Source organism: Gymnoscopelus braueri (genome assembly GCF_963280865.1).
Source record: "Gymnoscopelus braueri genome assembly, chromosome: 11".
In the NCBI taxonomy this organism is placed as follows: domain Eukaryota; kingdom Metazoa; phylum Chordata; class Actinopteri; order Myctophiformes; family Myctophidae; genus Gymnoscopelus; species Gymnoscopelus braueri.
Genome location: NC_137613.1, coordinates 671,767 through 688,024, shown reverse-complemented (window position 1 = coordinate 688,024; position 16,258 = coordinate 671,767). Strand labels below are relative to the sequence as shown.

Genomic DNA, 16,258 nt, shown 5'->3' with positions numbered 1-16,258 from the left:
AAGAAATGTTAAAATGACACACAGATGCGTTCTTTAAAGGGTTAATATGTTGGCGTTGAGAAATGTTTATTTTTTGTGTTTATTTAGTGAGTTAATTCTCTCCAGTAGGGTCTGGTAATGTGTCTTTATAGTAAGTCTATACAGTATTAGCGTTGTCAGAGCAGAACTATTGGAATAATAACTCATGTTTATGCATAAATAATGAGTTGATGTTGATAAAAACATGTAATAGTGAAGGATATGAAACATTGTCTTCTCCAGACAGACTGTCTATGAGAGCTGAGATATATATATATATATATATATATATATATATATATACTATAGACAGACTGTCTATGAGAGCTGAGATAGAACACTATTTCAGACTCTTGTTTTGCATTATTTGGCATTATTTGTCTTTTTTCAATCTTCCCAGAATGTCAGTCCACAGAGAACGAGTGTGTGTGTGTGTGTGTGTGTGTGTGTGTGTGTGTGTGTGTGTGTGTGTGTGTGTGTGTGTGTGTGTGTGTGTGTGTGTGTGTGTGTGTGTGTGTGTGTGTGTGTGTGTGTGTGTGTGTGTGTGTGTGTGTGTGTGTGTGTGTGTGTGTGTGTGTGTGTGTGTGTACATTTCTTTGGCTATTCAAAAATAGCAGATCTACAAGCTCATAGCGTGTCACTTCGTGCCGTGCTATGAACTTGTAGATCTGTTATTTTTGAAAATGTGTGCAAACCTTTCTTTTTTTTGCAAGTGATAATTTTTAACTCCGATCTGTGCTTCTGGGGGTCCCTGGAACAACATATTGTGAGATGGGGGTCCCTGGAACAACAGATTGTGAGATGGGGGTCCCTGAAACAACATATTGTGAGATGGGGGTCCCTGGAACAACAGATTGTGAGATGGGGGTCCCTGAAACAACATATTGTGAGATGGGGGTCCCTGGAACAACATATTGTGAGATGGGGGTCCCTGGAACAACATATTGTGAGATGGGGGTCCCTGGAACAACATATTGTGAGATGGGGGTCCCTGGAACAACATATTGTGAGATGGGGGTCCCTGGAACAACATATTGTGAGATGGGGTCCCTGGAACAACAGATTGTGAGATGGGGGTCCCTGGAACAACAGATTGTGAGATGGGGGTCCCTGAAACAACATATTGTGAGATGGGTGTCCCTGGAACAACAGATTGTGAGATGGGGGTCCCTGGAACAACATATTGTGAGATGGGGGTCCCTGGAACAACATATTGTGAGATGGGGGTCCCTGGAACAACATATTGTGAGATGGGGGTCCCTGAAACAACATATTGTGAGATGGGGGTCCCTGGAACAACATACTGTGAGATGGGGGTCCCTGGAACAACATATTTTGAGATGGGGGTCCCTGAAACAACATATTGTGAGATGGGGGTCCCTGGAACAACATATTGTGAGATGGGGGTCCCTGGAACAACATATTGTGTCATGCAAATCGGCACACAGTATCACTATAGTCATGTGATCAACACAGATCTGTCCGATTTCCCATATTCCATCCTCAATTTAGCAAAACACATTTTTGGAACAAAATGCCTCAAATCATGAATGCAGTGTCAATGCAAGAATAAATGGCACGGTTGGCACCCTTTTCACATTGGCCTATTATAGCGCCACCAGGAGGCCAGAATAACGTACCTGACCTGGCAGAGACCTGTGCTTAAGGGGGGCAGCCATAGCTGATTGGTTAGTGAGCCCGCCTAGGGAGCCAGAGGCCCTGGTTGCCCCAGGTACGATTCCAGGCCAGGTCAGCATATGTGTCGATGAAATGAAATTTGTCCCTGAGCAAGACTCTTAACCCCTAATTGCTCACAGGCCCTCATTGGAAACAAGCCCGCAAGGACTTTCATGAACGTCCTGTTAAAAGGAATTATCCTTATCCTTATCCTCCGAGGAGCACTTTTTCTAGTTTATTATATATTACATGTGGTTTAATGTTAAAGACAGTTACAAAGCAACATGAGGCAAACTGTTCATGTAGATTTATTTATTATATACTCCATGTGGTTTAATGTTAAAGACAGTTACTGCATGGCAACTAATAACATTACATCAATCTTCATATCATCTGTACAACATATAGGCAAAACCTTTGTTTTCCAAATCAGTCCACCTCTCTTTCAGGGGATATGACATAACTTCACATTACAATATGATCTCTTCTTCTAAAATAATAATACATAGGATTTATATAGCGCTTTTCTAGGTACTAAAAGTCGCTTTACAGAGCAGATAAAAACAACTTTATTAGAACAAACTAAACTAATCTTATTATAATGTGTGTAAAGAAGTGTATTAATGCTGATCTGAGACCAGTGTGTTTCTGCTAAGCATCAGACAGCAGTTATAAATGAATAAAGAAGTGTATTAATGCTGATCTGAGACCAGTGTGTTTCTGCTAAGCATCAGACAGCAGTTATAAATGAATAAAGAAGTGAAACCAGTGTCTATGAAGTCATAGTGAAGTTCATCTGGTCATGTGACTTGTGACCAGTGATCTTTACATCATTAAAGGACGACTTCACCGATTTCCAACCTATCTTCATATAATTGGTTCTCACTAATACTCATGATAAAATGGTACCATTTTTTTCTACTCGGTCTGTGTCTCAGAGGAGGGCTGTGGACAGTTCAGAGTCCCGTCTACCAGTGACATCATCAATGGGGAATCCAAGCTAATAGAAACTGCAGGCTTTCTATTCCTGGAAAGTTGCAATGCAATAAAAGAAGCCATTGTTCTCGTGTTAATAAAAATCTAAATATTTTTTTTTAAATCTTGTTAGAAAAAAAATTCATGCCTAACGATGATGTCACTGGTAGACGGGTTTCTGGACTGTCCACAGCCCTCCTATGAGACACAGACCAAGTAGAAAAAAATGGTACCATTTTATCATGAGTATTAGTGAGGACCAATTATATGAAGATAGTTTGAAAATCGGTGAGGTCGTCCTTTAATTACTATGAGTTCTGATCTCAACTTCCTGAAAGACAATGGATATCACACTTTATTTTACTGTAAATCTGCCAAATTGTCCCTGGTTATAACTAAACATATGTTTTCATTTGACACCTAAAGATCATCATCATCATGAATTAGACAATACAGAAGCTATTTACATTTGAAATTCAGAGAAATCTTGTTTAAACTTAATGCATGATTCCTGCCGTTTAAGATTGAGCAAAGTAAGGTACCTGTGAGCGTTGCTAATTATAGCTATTCTATATGAGCTGATTAACTGTACAGAGATTAACACCACTATATTAAAAGACTTACTCAGGTGTGAAAAAAGTAAACCCATTAATTACATTTTGTTTTTTAAGTTGCACATATGTTACACATTATACTCATGTTACCAAGTAGATATATCTTGTAGTTAATGTCTGAACATATTAGTACAACATCTCATCCACCATGACTCTCCTCTCCCTATCGCTTTTCTAATAAGTTCAGGATCTCTTCCTTCAACACTGAATGTGAAAGTTTGTGTCTTTCCTCTAACTCTTTCATCTCTCTGTTCTCCTCCAGTTGTCTCTCAAACACTCTCTGAATCGTCTCTTTCATCTCTCTGTTCTTCTCCTCCAGTTGTCTCTCAAACACTCTCTGAATCTTCTCTTTCATCTCTCTGTTCTTCTCCTCCGGTTGTCTCTCAAACTCTCTCTGCATCTTCTCTTTCATCTCTCTGTTCTTCTCCTCTAGTTGTCTCTCAAACTCTCTCTGCATATTTGTCTTTAAGGTCATGATGTTGCTGAATAACTCAGGCAGGATTATCTTCATCAGGTGTTTCTCTGCTTTCGCCCTAGTGTCTCCTTCATAGAGCTCTCTCATCTCCTCTATTTCCTGTCTGTGTCTCTCCTCCATCTCTCTCTTCTCTTTCTCTCTCTCCTCTTTAGACTTCTCCAGTTTTCCCTCCATCTGCCTCAGCTCTTCTTCCAGCTCTCTTTTCTTCTCTTCATCCCTCTCCTCCCTCATTTGTTTCTCCAGTTTAGCCAGTTTATACTTAAGGTCACTGATCTTTGCCTTAAGCTCTTGGATGGTTTTGTCTTTCTCCCTCCGAGATTCCTCAAGCTCCTTCTCAAACCTCTCCCTCATCTCCTGCTCTTCCTTGTGTTTCCTATCCTCACTGTCCCTCTGAATCATCTCTTTGGCCTGGGCTTCTGTCTTCTGGTAGTTGCTGTAATATTCATGCAGGTGTTCACTGAGGTTAGGGTCCAGCTGTTGGAGGATGTCAATCATTTCTGAACTTGCCTTCTTTCCCTTTTTCCTCACCATGTCAATAATTCCCCGTGCTTTTTCTGACTTTTCTAATTTCACTCTGACTGACTCCATTTCTTCATCATTGATTACATTCTTAGTGAAAAGTTCGTCCATTAGAGAATTCAGGATGGGCACTGAGACTCTTTTAAGAAACTCAGTCCTCACAGTCGTCAGACATTTCTCTGCTTCCTGGATCTTTATCTTTGGCAGAATTTGCTGAGTTGTGGAAGAACCTTAAAGATAAGATTGAGTTGGTTTTATTATTTGTGGTATAATTGTGTGTGTATATATATATATATATATATATATATATATATATATATATATATATATATATAAAAGGTTTCAGCCTAGTGGCTATCTTCAGAGCTGTGATGAAGGTCACTAGGTCAAAGGTAACTAGCATGTTTATTAAAAAGTCCAGAATAAATTAGTGAAATGTAAATGAGTCAACTGTCCTGAAGATCTGTGTGTGTACGAATGTTTACCTTTGGGTATTAAATGTCAGAACTATATGTATTTGGTTTAGTACCTAAAATAAAATACTGTTTAGATGCATCGTTTCACACTGTTTGTCTGAACATTCACACCTACTGATGTTCATGTGTTAATTCACCCTCAACAGTAAAGGTCCTTACACACCGGGGGGCGATTTTTTCATGCGAATAATACGTTTAAAAAAAAACCCATATAAAGTCAATGCAAGCTTCCACGGAGCGAAAAAGCTTTTATTTATTCGGAACGAGTCCGAATTTTGCGTATATTCGCATAATCGCCGGTTCGTAATGACCTTAATAGTTTACAAAAGTTTGCAAGTGACTTTCCTATTTCTAATCAATAGATGTATAAGCATACAAAGTGTATTTTAACAACTTATGCCATATAACTTATGATAAAACCGAGGTCATTGAGTTTGGTCCAAAAATACAGGGACAGCTTTGCTAACCTGGCATGGCCACACTCACTGAGGGCAATGTAGTTGTTTTTTGCACTAGCAGATTTGTCTGGTTTCCAAGCTAGTGAGTTTGTCTTGTGCTCTCAGTAGATTTAGGTTCTAAAGTTGTTTAAGAGTATATAAACAATGTAAACTGTGAAGTGAGGTTATAATGTAATTTTTTGTGGTATTGTGTAATTGTTTTGCAAAGGTTTGAGTTTTTTAGCTAACTTTTTGCTAGTTTATTGTTTAGCAGCACTATGTGAGCACACACACACACACACACACACACACACACACACACACACACACACACACACACACACACACACACACACACACACACACACACACACAGTAACGGCATCATGCTTCATTGCTGTTTTTCTTCATCACAGACGTCCTGTGTATTAATGCTGCTGCATGATTCTGTCTTTATTTCATGCAGGTATGTTTCTGTTGCTCCCATGATTTTGGTCTATTGTGTTTATTTTATTTACTTGTCCATAACATTATAATTAGCCAGTGGTGTATTCATTTCAAGTGTAATTGTGTATTGTGATCTATTGTGACAGATTTTAATCTGAATATTATTATATTTTGTAAGGCATACTAGCCGACTACATTTTGGCCAATCATCAAGAGAAAAGTCATCTAGTGAAACAATGTTTGTAATGATCTAATTCTCACCAAGTTGTGTGTTTTCTGTGATGACACCATCCGATTCCTTCTTCCTCATCTTCAGTAGTTGGTCTTTCTCCTCTATTTTCTTCTCTCTCTCTATCTTGTTTTTCTCCAGTTCATTCTCTCTTTCTTCCAGTTGAACAGTGAGCTTCTCTACTTGGGTTTTCTGTTCCTGCAGGTCCTGGTTCAGTTTATCTTGTTTTTTGTTGCTCAGCTCCATGACATTACCCCATTCCTTCTTACTCGTCCTCAGCTCTTCACCTTTCTGTTCCAGTTGTTGGTCTTTCTCTTCTATTTTCTTGTCTCTCTCCATCTTGATCTTCTCCAGTTCTCTCTGTTTTTCGTTCTGTTGATCTCTGAGCTTCTCTACTTGGGTTCTCTGTTCCTGCAGGTTCTGGCTCAGTTGATGTTGCTGTTTGTTGCTCAGCTCCATCTTTTTCATGGTGTTCTGCAGATCTTTCTCTTGCTCTCTCATGTTTTGGGTCATATCCAGGAACAGACTCGGATCCTGGGTCATTTTCAGGAACTGCTCTCTCTGACCCTGGGTCATTTCCACAAACAGCTGTCTGTGATCCTGGGTCATTTCCACAAACAGCTGTCTGTGACCCTGGGTCATTTCCAGGAACAGCTGTCTGTGATCCTGGGTCATTTCCAGGAACAGTTCTCTGTGATCCTGGGTCATTTCCAGGAACAGCTGTCTGTGATCCTGGGTCATTTCCAGGAACAGCTGTCTGTGACCCTGGGTCATTTCCACAAACAGCTGTCTGTGACCCTGGGTCATTTCCAGGAACAGCTGTCTGTGACCCTGGGTCATTTCCACAAACAGCTGTCTGTGATCCTGGGTCATTTCCAGGAACAGTTGTTTGTGATCCTGGGTCATTTGTCTCATAGCCAGTGCTGTTTCTATTAGAGAACATATATAAAATATAGATGTGTAACTTTAGAATTCATAGACAACATCCTCAGTTAATCATATTGTGTCTGTATCTCTTTCACTTGTATTCGGCATGATATTGTATTTTTAAAACATGTCAATTTACCACGAACACTGGCTCATGACACTTTGCATATTAGGACTGCAAATACATATGCACACAATGCAAGTACACACACACACACACACACACACACACACACACACACACACACACACACACACACACGGTTCCCAAACTTTTTGGCTCGGGACCCAAAAGAATAATCTGATGTCTCCCCGTGACCCAAACTAGTGAAAATAGTTGATCTACAATCTCACAACACTCCAGGATGCGAAGTGTTGTGAGATTGTAGATCTGCTTTTATCACTACTTTAAAGTATTTTTTTGTATTTTCATGGAACCACACACACACTAACACGCACATGCACACACACACACACACACACACACACACTAACACGCACACTAACACGCACACACACACACACACACACACACATACACACACACACACACACACACACACACACACACACACACACACACACACACACACACACACACACACACACACACACACACACACACACACACACACACACACACACACACACAGCAGCAGCAGCAGAGTCATAGACTCCTGACTTGAAACGGCACTCAGTCCAGTGTGACATATAGTCATATAGCAGTAACAGTGAGTAGGAGTACGGGTGATCTGACTATGTTTTGTCCTCCTCCTCCTCCTCCTCCTCCTCCTCCTCCTCCTCCGAGGAGGAGACACAGCGCTGTGTGAACATTAACCACAGGCAGAGGTAGGTTTCTGACTTATAGCAGCACTTGGTCTAAGTAACGTGAACACTGCTGCTGATTAAATAGTCATTGGTACGACTGATCTGACCAGTTATTTTGTTCTCCACTGGGGTGTGGACAGTGGTGTAAAGTAACTAAGTACTTTTACTCAAGTGTCGTATATTGGCCATGATCAGACAGGAAAATCACTATTCCCTAACTATTCCCTAAGTGCAAGAATAAGAAGCATCCAGTTTGAAAGAGGGTTTGTCCACAGAAATGTATTTATTTCCATAGACGTTGACATCTGCATTGCCAATCACAGAGTGTAACTCAAATCACCAAACATCATACTTTATACAGACAGACATTTGACTTAGGACCTCCTCTCTGTCCTCCGTCTTGACCACTCACAAACAAGCTTTTAGAAACAAAAGGCTTCTTGGCCCGCCTTTCTCAGTCATCACAAGGAATTAGCATCCGCCTAGTTTTAAACATGTGACAATTTACTTTAACCCTAATCTATAAAACTATACTTTTACACAAGCTCATATTATGAAATCTTTGTTTAACATCTTATTAGCTTCAAATTAAGTCCACACACATTATACATTCACAATTGCAAACAGCAGTTAGAAATACAATGAATCAACAAAGTTGCAGTTACTTTAAGACTGAATATTTTCCTTAAATGACATTTCTCTTTGTTAACAACACAAGTCATAGTTGTCAAGACTTTAATCATTTTAACTACACACTGCAGACCTAAGACTGAAGAATAATAAAAGTGTATATATTTTACTGTTTCACTTAAGTCCTTCGGACCTGGCTTCCAACCATTCACTACACATTTCCTGTCTGTAGCTGATTGCCCAGGAAGGAACAATGATTACTCTGATTAGTTTAAATGAATACAAAAGACTTCTTCTGATAATCAAAACAAGACAGAGGGTGTCAATGCCTCTGAACCATGAAACAAAAGGTTTATCAAAACGACTGTTGTGCCTCTCACCTCCTACAATGGCCAGGAACTCTGAACTGATTACATTACAGCTGAGCCCACACTAAGTTGGGTGAAATCTCTCTCTGGCTTACATTATTTGACCAAAGGTCAAACTCAGTCCTAAATACAAACCTTGTTTTACCAATTAAATGGAAAATCATAGAAATATGCTTGAAACGATACTTTAGTCCTGGATATACCATACAAGTACTGTACTTAAGTACAATGTTGAAGTAATTGTACTTAACTGGAATATTTCCAATTGTCAGTACTCTTACTTCTACTCCACTACATCTCAGGAGCAAATATTGTACTTTTACTCCACTACAATTATTTGAAAACTTAAGTAACTAGTTACTTTGTAGATTTTGATTATTATTACAAAACATACATTATAGTCAGGGGATATTAAAAAAATCTTGGAATAAATTCCTTACCAAAAAAATTCTTCACCAATGTGTTTGTAAAGGTGTCTAGTAACACATCTCACAAAGACTGAAATGCAGTTTCCCTAGGAGAATTTTTGACAGCTCCTTAAAGTTGGGGTACCCACCATAACCTTGGTTAAAAAAAATCAAAAAAATAATCTAAATTTAATTCTGTTTTAAGTAGCATGTGAGGTGTCAAACTAGGGTGTTTTTATGATTCTGAATCCATTGCAAGCATTTGTTTTGCACCAAAACCACTCCTTGGGCTAAAAACGGCCCAATCTCAATGGGCTTTTTACACAAAAAGTATACCTGGAAAAGGATGGCTATGGCCGTTTTTAGCCCAAGGAGTGGTTTTGGTGCAAAACAAATGCTTGCAATGGATTCAGAATCATAAAAACACCAAAGCGACGCATTGTGAGCTTGTAGATCGGCTATTTTCAAAAGATTGTTAAACATTTTATACATTTGAAAACAGAATGCAGAATGAGTACTTTCTACTTTTGGTACTTTATGTATATTTTGATGCCGATACTTTTGTACTTTTACTCAAGTAAATTTTGAATTCCGGACTTTCACTTGTAACGGAGTACTTCTACATTGCAGTATTGACACTTTTACTTAAGTACAAAATGTGAGTATACTTTTTCCACCACTGGGGTGTGGAGTTATTTTAACTGCCGTCTGCTCATCTCTATTTTGCTGTTTTTATTGTTTGTTGTATTTTAGATTTAGCTTAGCTTGTGTTTTTATTCATTGTATTTTATGGGCTTTTAGATGCCAATGTGTCAGGATTTTATCATGTCTTTATACCATTTTAACAAAACCTCTGCTTTCAATAATTGCCGTATTTTCTCTTATTGTCCTACAAACCTGTCGGTCAATAAGGACCCACAGCGGTCCTGGGGGGCTTCCAGGGGGTCCCCAGCAAAATGTATAAATATCATAAAAATCTCTTTAACCATGCATGCAGTACACTTGCTATTTGAAAATAGCAGATCTACAAGCTCACAACATGTCACTAATGCGACGTGTTGTGAGCGTGTAGATCTGAAAATAGTCATCTTGAAAATAGTTGAAAAATGTGGAATCCTCTAAACTTTATAACAACACAAATCTTGTATGGGGGGTCCCTGGCTGGAACTACATATTTTTCAGATGGGGGTCTGCAGTCAAATACATATTAATTTAGGGGTCCTTGAGTGAGTTGAACTATAAAAAAACAGACATCATAATTGTGTCTGCCTTTCATTATTTTCAAGGCAAAAAAACAAAACCTTTGTCAACTCTCTGCCTTCAATTACCTACTTCAAGGCAAAAAGAATGACCTCATGTCATTGCTAATGCTAAGTGAACTACTAATGCTAAACTCCAGTATATTTATGTGGTTTTACTCTCTAAAGGGATTTAAAATGTTCTGCTTAGAAGAGTTGTTCCTGTCAGCTTCCATGGAATACTATACTACTACCTTTGTCTGAGGAGCTGGAGTTTAATGGACTCTCATCAAGTAGGATAAACATTAATGTCATTATGAAAATGTCTTGAATTTTGACGGAGCAGTTTAATTTAGACTACATTATAGAGCAAAGGAGAAGAGTTTATCTTCTATTATCTGCTGCACTGTCTGCCCTGCAGCCCCCCCCCCCCACACACACACACACACACACACACACACACACACACACACACACACACACACACACACACACACACACACACACACACACACACACATTCATAACTGTGACTGACTGATCATTGATGAATGCACAGTATAATAAAGGTTAAAGTTAACATACAGTTAGTTTCTATTTGTTATCACCTCTCATACTTACCAAGCTGATGAGCTGATTCCTTTCTTTCATTCTTCTGCCCTGCTGTATCATTTCTGAGGTACAGTTCAGCATAAACTTTATCCACATAAAGACAGTTAAGATGTGTTTTAATAACAACTCTTCATCAGATTAACATGTCATACTGACTGGACAATACATTTGATATTAAATCACATTCAACTCTTGGATACATGTACATGATGAAGAACAGGCTTTAAAAGAATATGAACACATCAGATAATCATAAACCTATTATTGTAAATATTAATGTTAATATGAGCTGAATTACTGATCCCTGTGTATTATGATGATGTCACTCTCCTCACAATGTTCAACCACAAGCATTTAGTTCACCTGATACCTTGGGTCATTATTTTTAATCATTAAAACAAGTACAATTAGTTTGGTAATATTACTTTAACCACTTAAACCCCAGCTTCTGTATTGTGGGGAAAGCTTTCGCTGAAAATAGCCGATCGACAAGCTCACAATGCGACGCAGAAAATACACTATAATTGAGCCCTGAGGGACTCCGGTTACCCATATGGGGTTTAAGTTAAGATATCATCAGGATATGGAGACATTAATGTTGTTTAATGCATGTGTATGTGTTTGGCTTGAGACCCAAATGAGAAATTATGTAGAGAAAATAGTGAGAATAGCAGATCTACAAGCTCACAACGCATAACAGTGCAACACTTTGTGAGCTTGTAGATCTGCTATTTTCACTACTTCTTAAAAGCTTATATTTGTATGAATGAAATTATTTTGAAAGATATTTGACTATTTATTTTTGGTTAGCGTTTTTGAAAATCTTATAAAATAATTAAGAACTAAATGTAGAAAACTAAAAACAAAAAGGTATATTTACTCGCGGCTCAAAAATGGGTCCTGACACACTGTCTCCCCGGGACCCAAACTAGTGAAAATAGCTGATCTACAAGCTCACAACGTTCCAGGATGTGAAGCGTGATATTGTAGATCTGCTATTTTCAATACTTAAAAGTTTTTTTTTTTAAAGGATTTCTTTTGTTTTGTTTATTTTTTATTGATGAAACTCTTTTGAAAAATATCTGAATTCTTTTTCAATTTATTGAAAATGTAGATTTTTTGATTATTTAAAAAAAGTAGCAGATCGACAAGCTCACAATGCAACACGTTGCGTCACGTTGTGAGCTTGTCGATCGTCTATTTTCAGCGAAAGCTTTCCTCACAATAATAATATAAAACAGAAAAGACACTATAGTATTGAGGCCTGAGGGACTCTGGTTTGCACCGACATGTGAGCTTGTAGATCTGCTATTGTTGGTGAAGAGATTTGGTATAGAGGGAAAAGATTAGGGGACCAAGTAAAGAACCCTGTGGGGCCTCACTCAATGAAGTACTGTATACAGGGTTTAAGTAGTTAAAGCACTATTTGAACACAACATAGTTTATTTAACCCATTAAAGCCGGGAACGCATCTGTGTCATTTTAGATTTCTTTGGCTATTCAAAAATAGCAGATCTACAAGCTCATAGCGGGCTTGTAGAAATCGTGAAAACTTGTGCAAATCTTTTAATATATCTATATATATATCTATATATATATCTATATATATATCTATATATATATATATATATATATATATATATATATATATATAGATATATATATATATATATATATATATATAAAGCGTACATTTGTAACTCAAATCTTTGCTTCTGGGAATCTGGGGGTCCCTGGAACTCAATATTTTGAGATGGGGGTCGGCGGCCAAATACATATAATTTTTGGGGGTTTTGAGAACCACTGATATAAAAACTGTTAGGATTTAGAAGACATTTGTAGAATCCCCCCAGAAGCAAAGATTTGAGTTAAAAATGTTTGCTTTAAAATATATATATTCAAAGATTTTGCAGATCTACAAGTTCATAGCGCGGCACTCGGTGCCGCGCTATGAACTTGTAGATCTGCAGTACAGTTGCACTGTACTTGGTGTGTTCTTTTTCAATCTATACCAAATGTCTTTGCCAAAAATAGCAGATCTACAAGCTCACAACCTTGTAGATCTGCTATTTTTGGGCGAATATTCTCCCCAGAATAGCCGGGGTTCAAGTGGTTAAACGTCAAGTATAAAGTTATTTTCAATCTGTTCTGTAATGGAAAGTGTTCCTTGTGAGTCGTGACATATTGTATCTTAGGGGGAACAATACATATTTATGTACCATAATATGAATATAAGGTAACAATGTCATTCTGGTGCCGTGGATGAAACAGTTAATTGCAGGGGGGGGGGGGGGCTGAGCCAAATAAGTTTCTATTCACTGTGAAGATATTACATCCATTCATTTGTTCTGTTATTGTGAGAACTTGATGTAAATCAGAAAACACATGAGAGGACATGAAGTAGAATAGATGTGATACTCACTCGTGTATCCTGTTCCCATTCATGTTCATAATTCATGAAAAGACAAAACACATTCATGATTAGAAAACTAATACTTCACATACAGAAATATGACTCATTTACACATTGTTAAAAGTGACATAAAATCACATCATTTAAATGAATCTGCTGACTCAATTGAGCTCATTGATAGATTATCTACTGCTTCTATTCAGTCCATATCATTTATATCTTGTGGACACTATCTTATCTTAAGTAAAAGTATCAATACTGCAATATAGAAATACTCTGTTACAAGTAAAAGTCCGGAATTCAAAATGTACTTGAGTAAAAGTATAAAAGGATTGGCATCAACATGTACTTAAAGTACTAAAAGTAAAAGTACTCTTTGTGCAGAATGTCCCATTTCAAATTTTCAAATGTATAAAAATCTTTTGAAAATAGCAGATCTACAAGCTCACAATGCGTCGCATCGCGACACATTGTGAGCTTGTAGATCTGCTATTTTCAAATGGCTGAAATGTATATAGGGCTGAAGTGGTTAATGTATGTTTTGTAATAATGATCTAAATCTATAAAGTAACTAGTATGATAATTAAAGTTTTAAGATAATTGTAGTGGAGTAGAAGGACAATATTTGCCCCTGAGATGTAGTGGAGTAGAAGTAGTAGTATTGGAAATACTCAACTAAAGTAGAAATACCTCAAAATTGTACTTAAGTATAGTACTTGAGTACATGAACTTAGTTACTTTCCACCAGTGGAAATTAGTCCTCTCCTTCTCCACTACAATTATTTGAATACAACTTACTAGTGACTTTGTAGATTTTGATTTTATTATCACAAAACACACTTCAGATCTACAAGCTCACAATGCATCGCGATGCGACTCATTGTGAGCTTGTAGATCTGCTATTTTCAAAAGATTTATATATATTTTATACATTTGAAAACTTGTGAAATGAGACACTCTGCATAAGGAGTACTTTCTACTTTTGGTACTTAAGTACATTTTCATAATTACGGACTTTTACTTGTAACAGAGTATTTCTACATTGTGGTATTGATACTGGTATTGATACTTTTACTTAAGTACAAAATCAGAGTACTTTTTCCACCACTGCCAATCAAAAACAGCGATGTTGCCATGTAAATGACTTGCTGTGAGCTTCTTTCCTTCTGATATTTTGTACAAATGGAACCAAATGGACCCATAAGGGTCCATTTGGTTCCATTTGTACACTGAGTTACAGTCCAGTAAGGATCCATTTGGTTCCTAACTATCAATCATTTAGCTGGGGACCCCCTGGAACCCCCTCAAGGACCCCTGGGGGTCCCTGGGACCCACTTTGAGAACCACTGTTGTGGGCCATTCTGTGATGAATGTCTTTGCTGTCATCTAGACCAGTGGTTCTCAAACTTTGTCATGTCAAGGACCCCCAAATTGATGTATTTAGCCGCGGACCCCCATCTGAAAATGTTTTGCGCCAGGGACCCCCAGAAGAGAAAATGTGTTTAAAACATTTTAAAAAATGATCTAAATCTTCCAAACATTTTAAGAAATGTTCCAAAATAGCAGATGTACAAGCTTCCAACGGTGAGCTTGTAGATCTGCTATTTTTTCAATACGTATAAATGGATAAAGTGGTTAAAATGATGGTGATGCTGTTTTAAACACATTTTACTGGGGACCCCCTGGAACCCCCAAGGACCCCTCGGGGTCCCCAAACCCCAGTTTTTAGAACCACTGATCTAGACCAGTGTTTCCCAAACAGTGGGCCTGGACCCATCTTTGGGTCACAGACCAATGCTTATGGGTCATGAGTAAATCTCTCTTTTCTTTTTGTTTCCTACCTTCTTTACCTTATTATTTAAAAAATAAAATAATTGAGAAATTAAAGACATTTAAAAAAAAAATCTAAATAATGTCATAATAAAAAGTAATCAAATACTTTCTAGAGTAAAAAAGAACACGTTTGAAAATAGCTGATCTACAAGCTCACAACGCACACCATCGTGATGCATTGTGAGCTTGTAGATCGGCTATTTTCACTAGTTTGAGTCACAGAGAGAGTAAATGTCTCTTTGTAGATGAACTATTTACGTACCTTTGTGTTACACTGTCATACCACAAAGTATAAAGTAGGACATTGATTTATGACAAAACATATAAAGATTAAATATGGAGATACAAGGTTTCTGCTCAACAGCCACGTTATGAAACATAATGAAGACTCAGATTACTGTAAACCAGTGGTTTTCAACCCTTTTCATGCCAAGGACCCCTAAAGTGATACATTTGGCTGCGGACCCCCATCTGAAAGTGTTTTGTGCCAGGGCCCCCCAGAAGCAAATATTTGAATACAAAATGTACTTTAAAAATCACACCCTGTGTGAAGTGGGCGGTGTCTTCCTAGCTAACCACAATACTGAATGGAGTCAACCAATATATATGCTTTGATCTGAAAGAGCCACTTAGTGTCAGCATGTGTCTTGCTAGCTAATCACAATACTGAATGGAGTCGATCAATCATGTACAAAAGATAAATACATTTATCTTTTGTAAAACACACTTTATGATGGACAAAACCATAACTTAAAAAAAACAATAATTTGGTTTTTTTTAAGTTATGGTTGCTTATATAGGGCTATGCACATGTGTCATGTGACACTGGCCAATCACAGTCCTGAATAGACTGTGATTGGCCAATCACAGCGCAGGATAATTGTACATATTTCCTGGGCCCAGATCACAGCGCAGGAAAATGTACATTTTTCCAAATCTCACTTATAGGGGCGGTTTCACCGCCCAAAAATATATATCTATTCAAAGATTTACACACCTTTTCAAGATTTTTCAAAAATAGCAGATCTACAAGCTCATAGCGCGACACTCGGTGCCGCGCTATGAGCTTGTAGATCTGCTATTTTTTAATAGCCAAAGCTAAGAGGTTAAAATGATTGTGATGCTATGTTAACTC

At 37.8% G+C, this 16,258-nt stretch overlaps 1 protein-coding gene across 1 annotated transcript in view; it reads right to left on the bottom strand.

Annotated features, from left to right (window-relative positions):
- Positions 1 to 3,447: 3,447 nt before the first annotated feature.
- LOC308095887 (uncharacterized protein) overlaps positions 3,448 to 16,258 on the bottom strand; it is a gene marked incomplete at both ends in the record, with an annotated part of 28,842 nt that continues 16,031 nt past the window's right edge. The window contains 2 exons of the mRNA XM_080443026.1: positions 3,448 to 4,508; positions 5,900 to 6,796. Of these exons, the coding sequence (XP_080299152.1) occupies positions 3,448 to 4,508; positions 5,900 to 6,796 (1,958 nt within the window). The remainder of the gene's footprint in view (positions 4,509 to 5,899; positions 6,797 to 16,258) is intronic.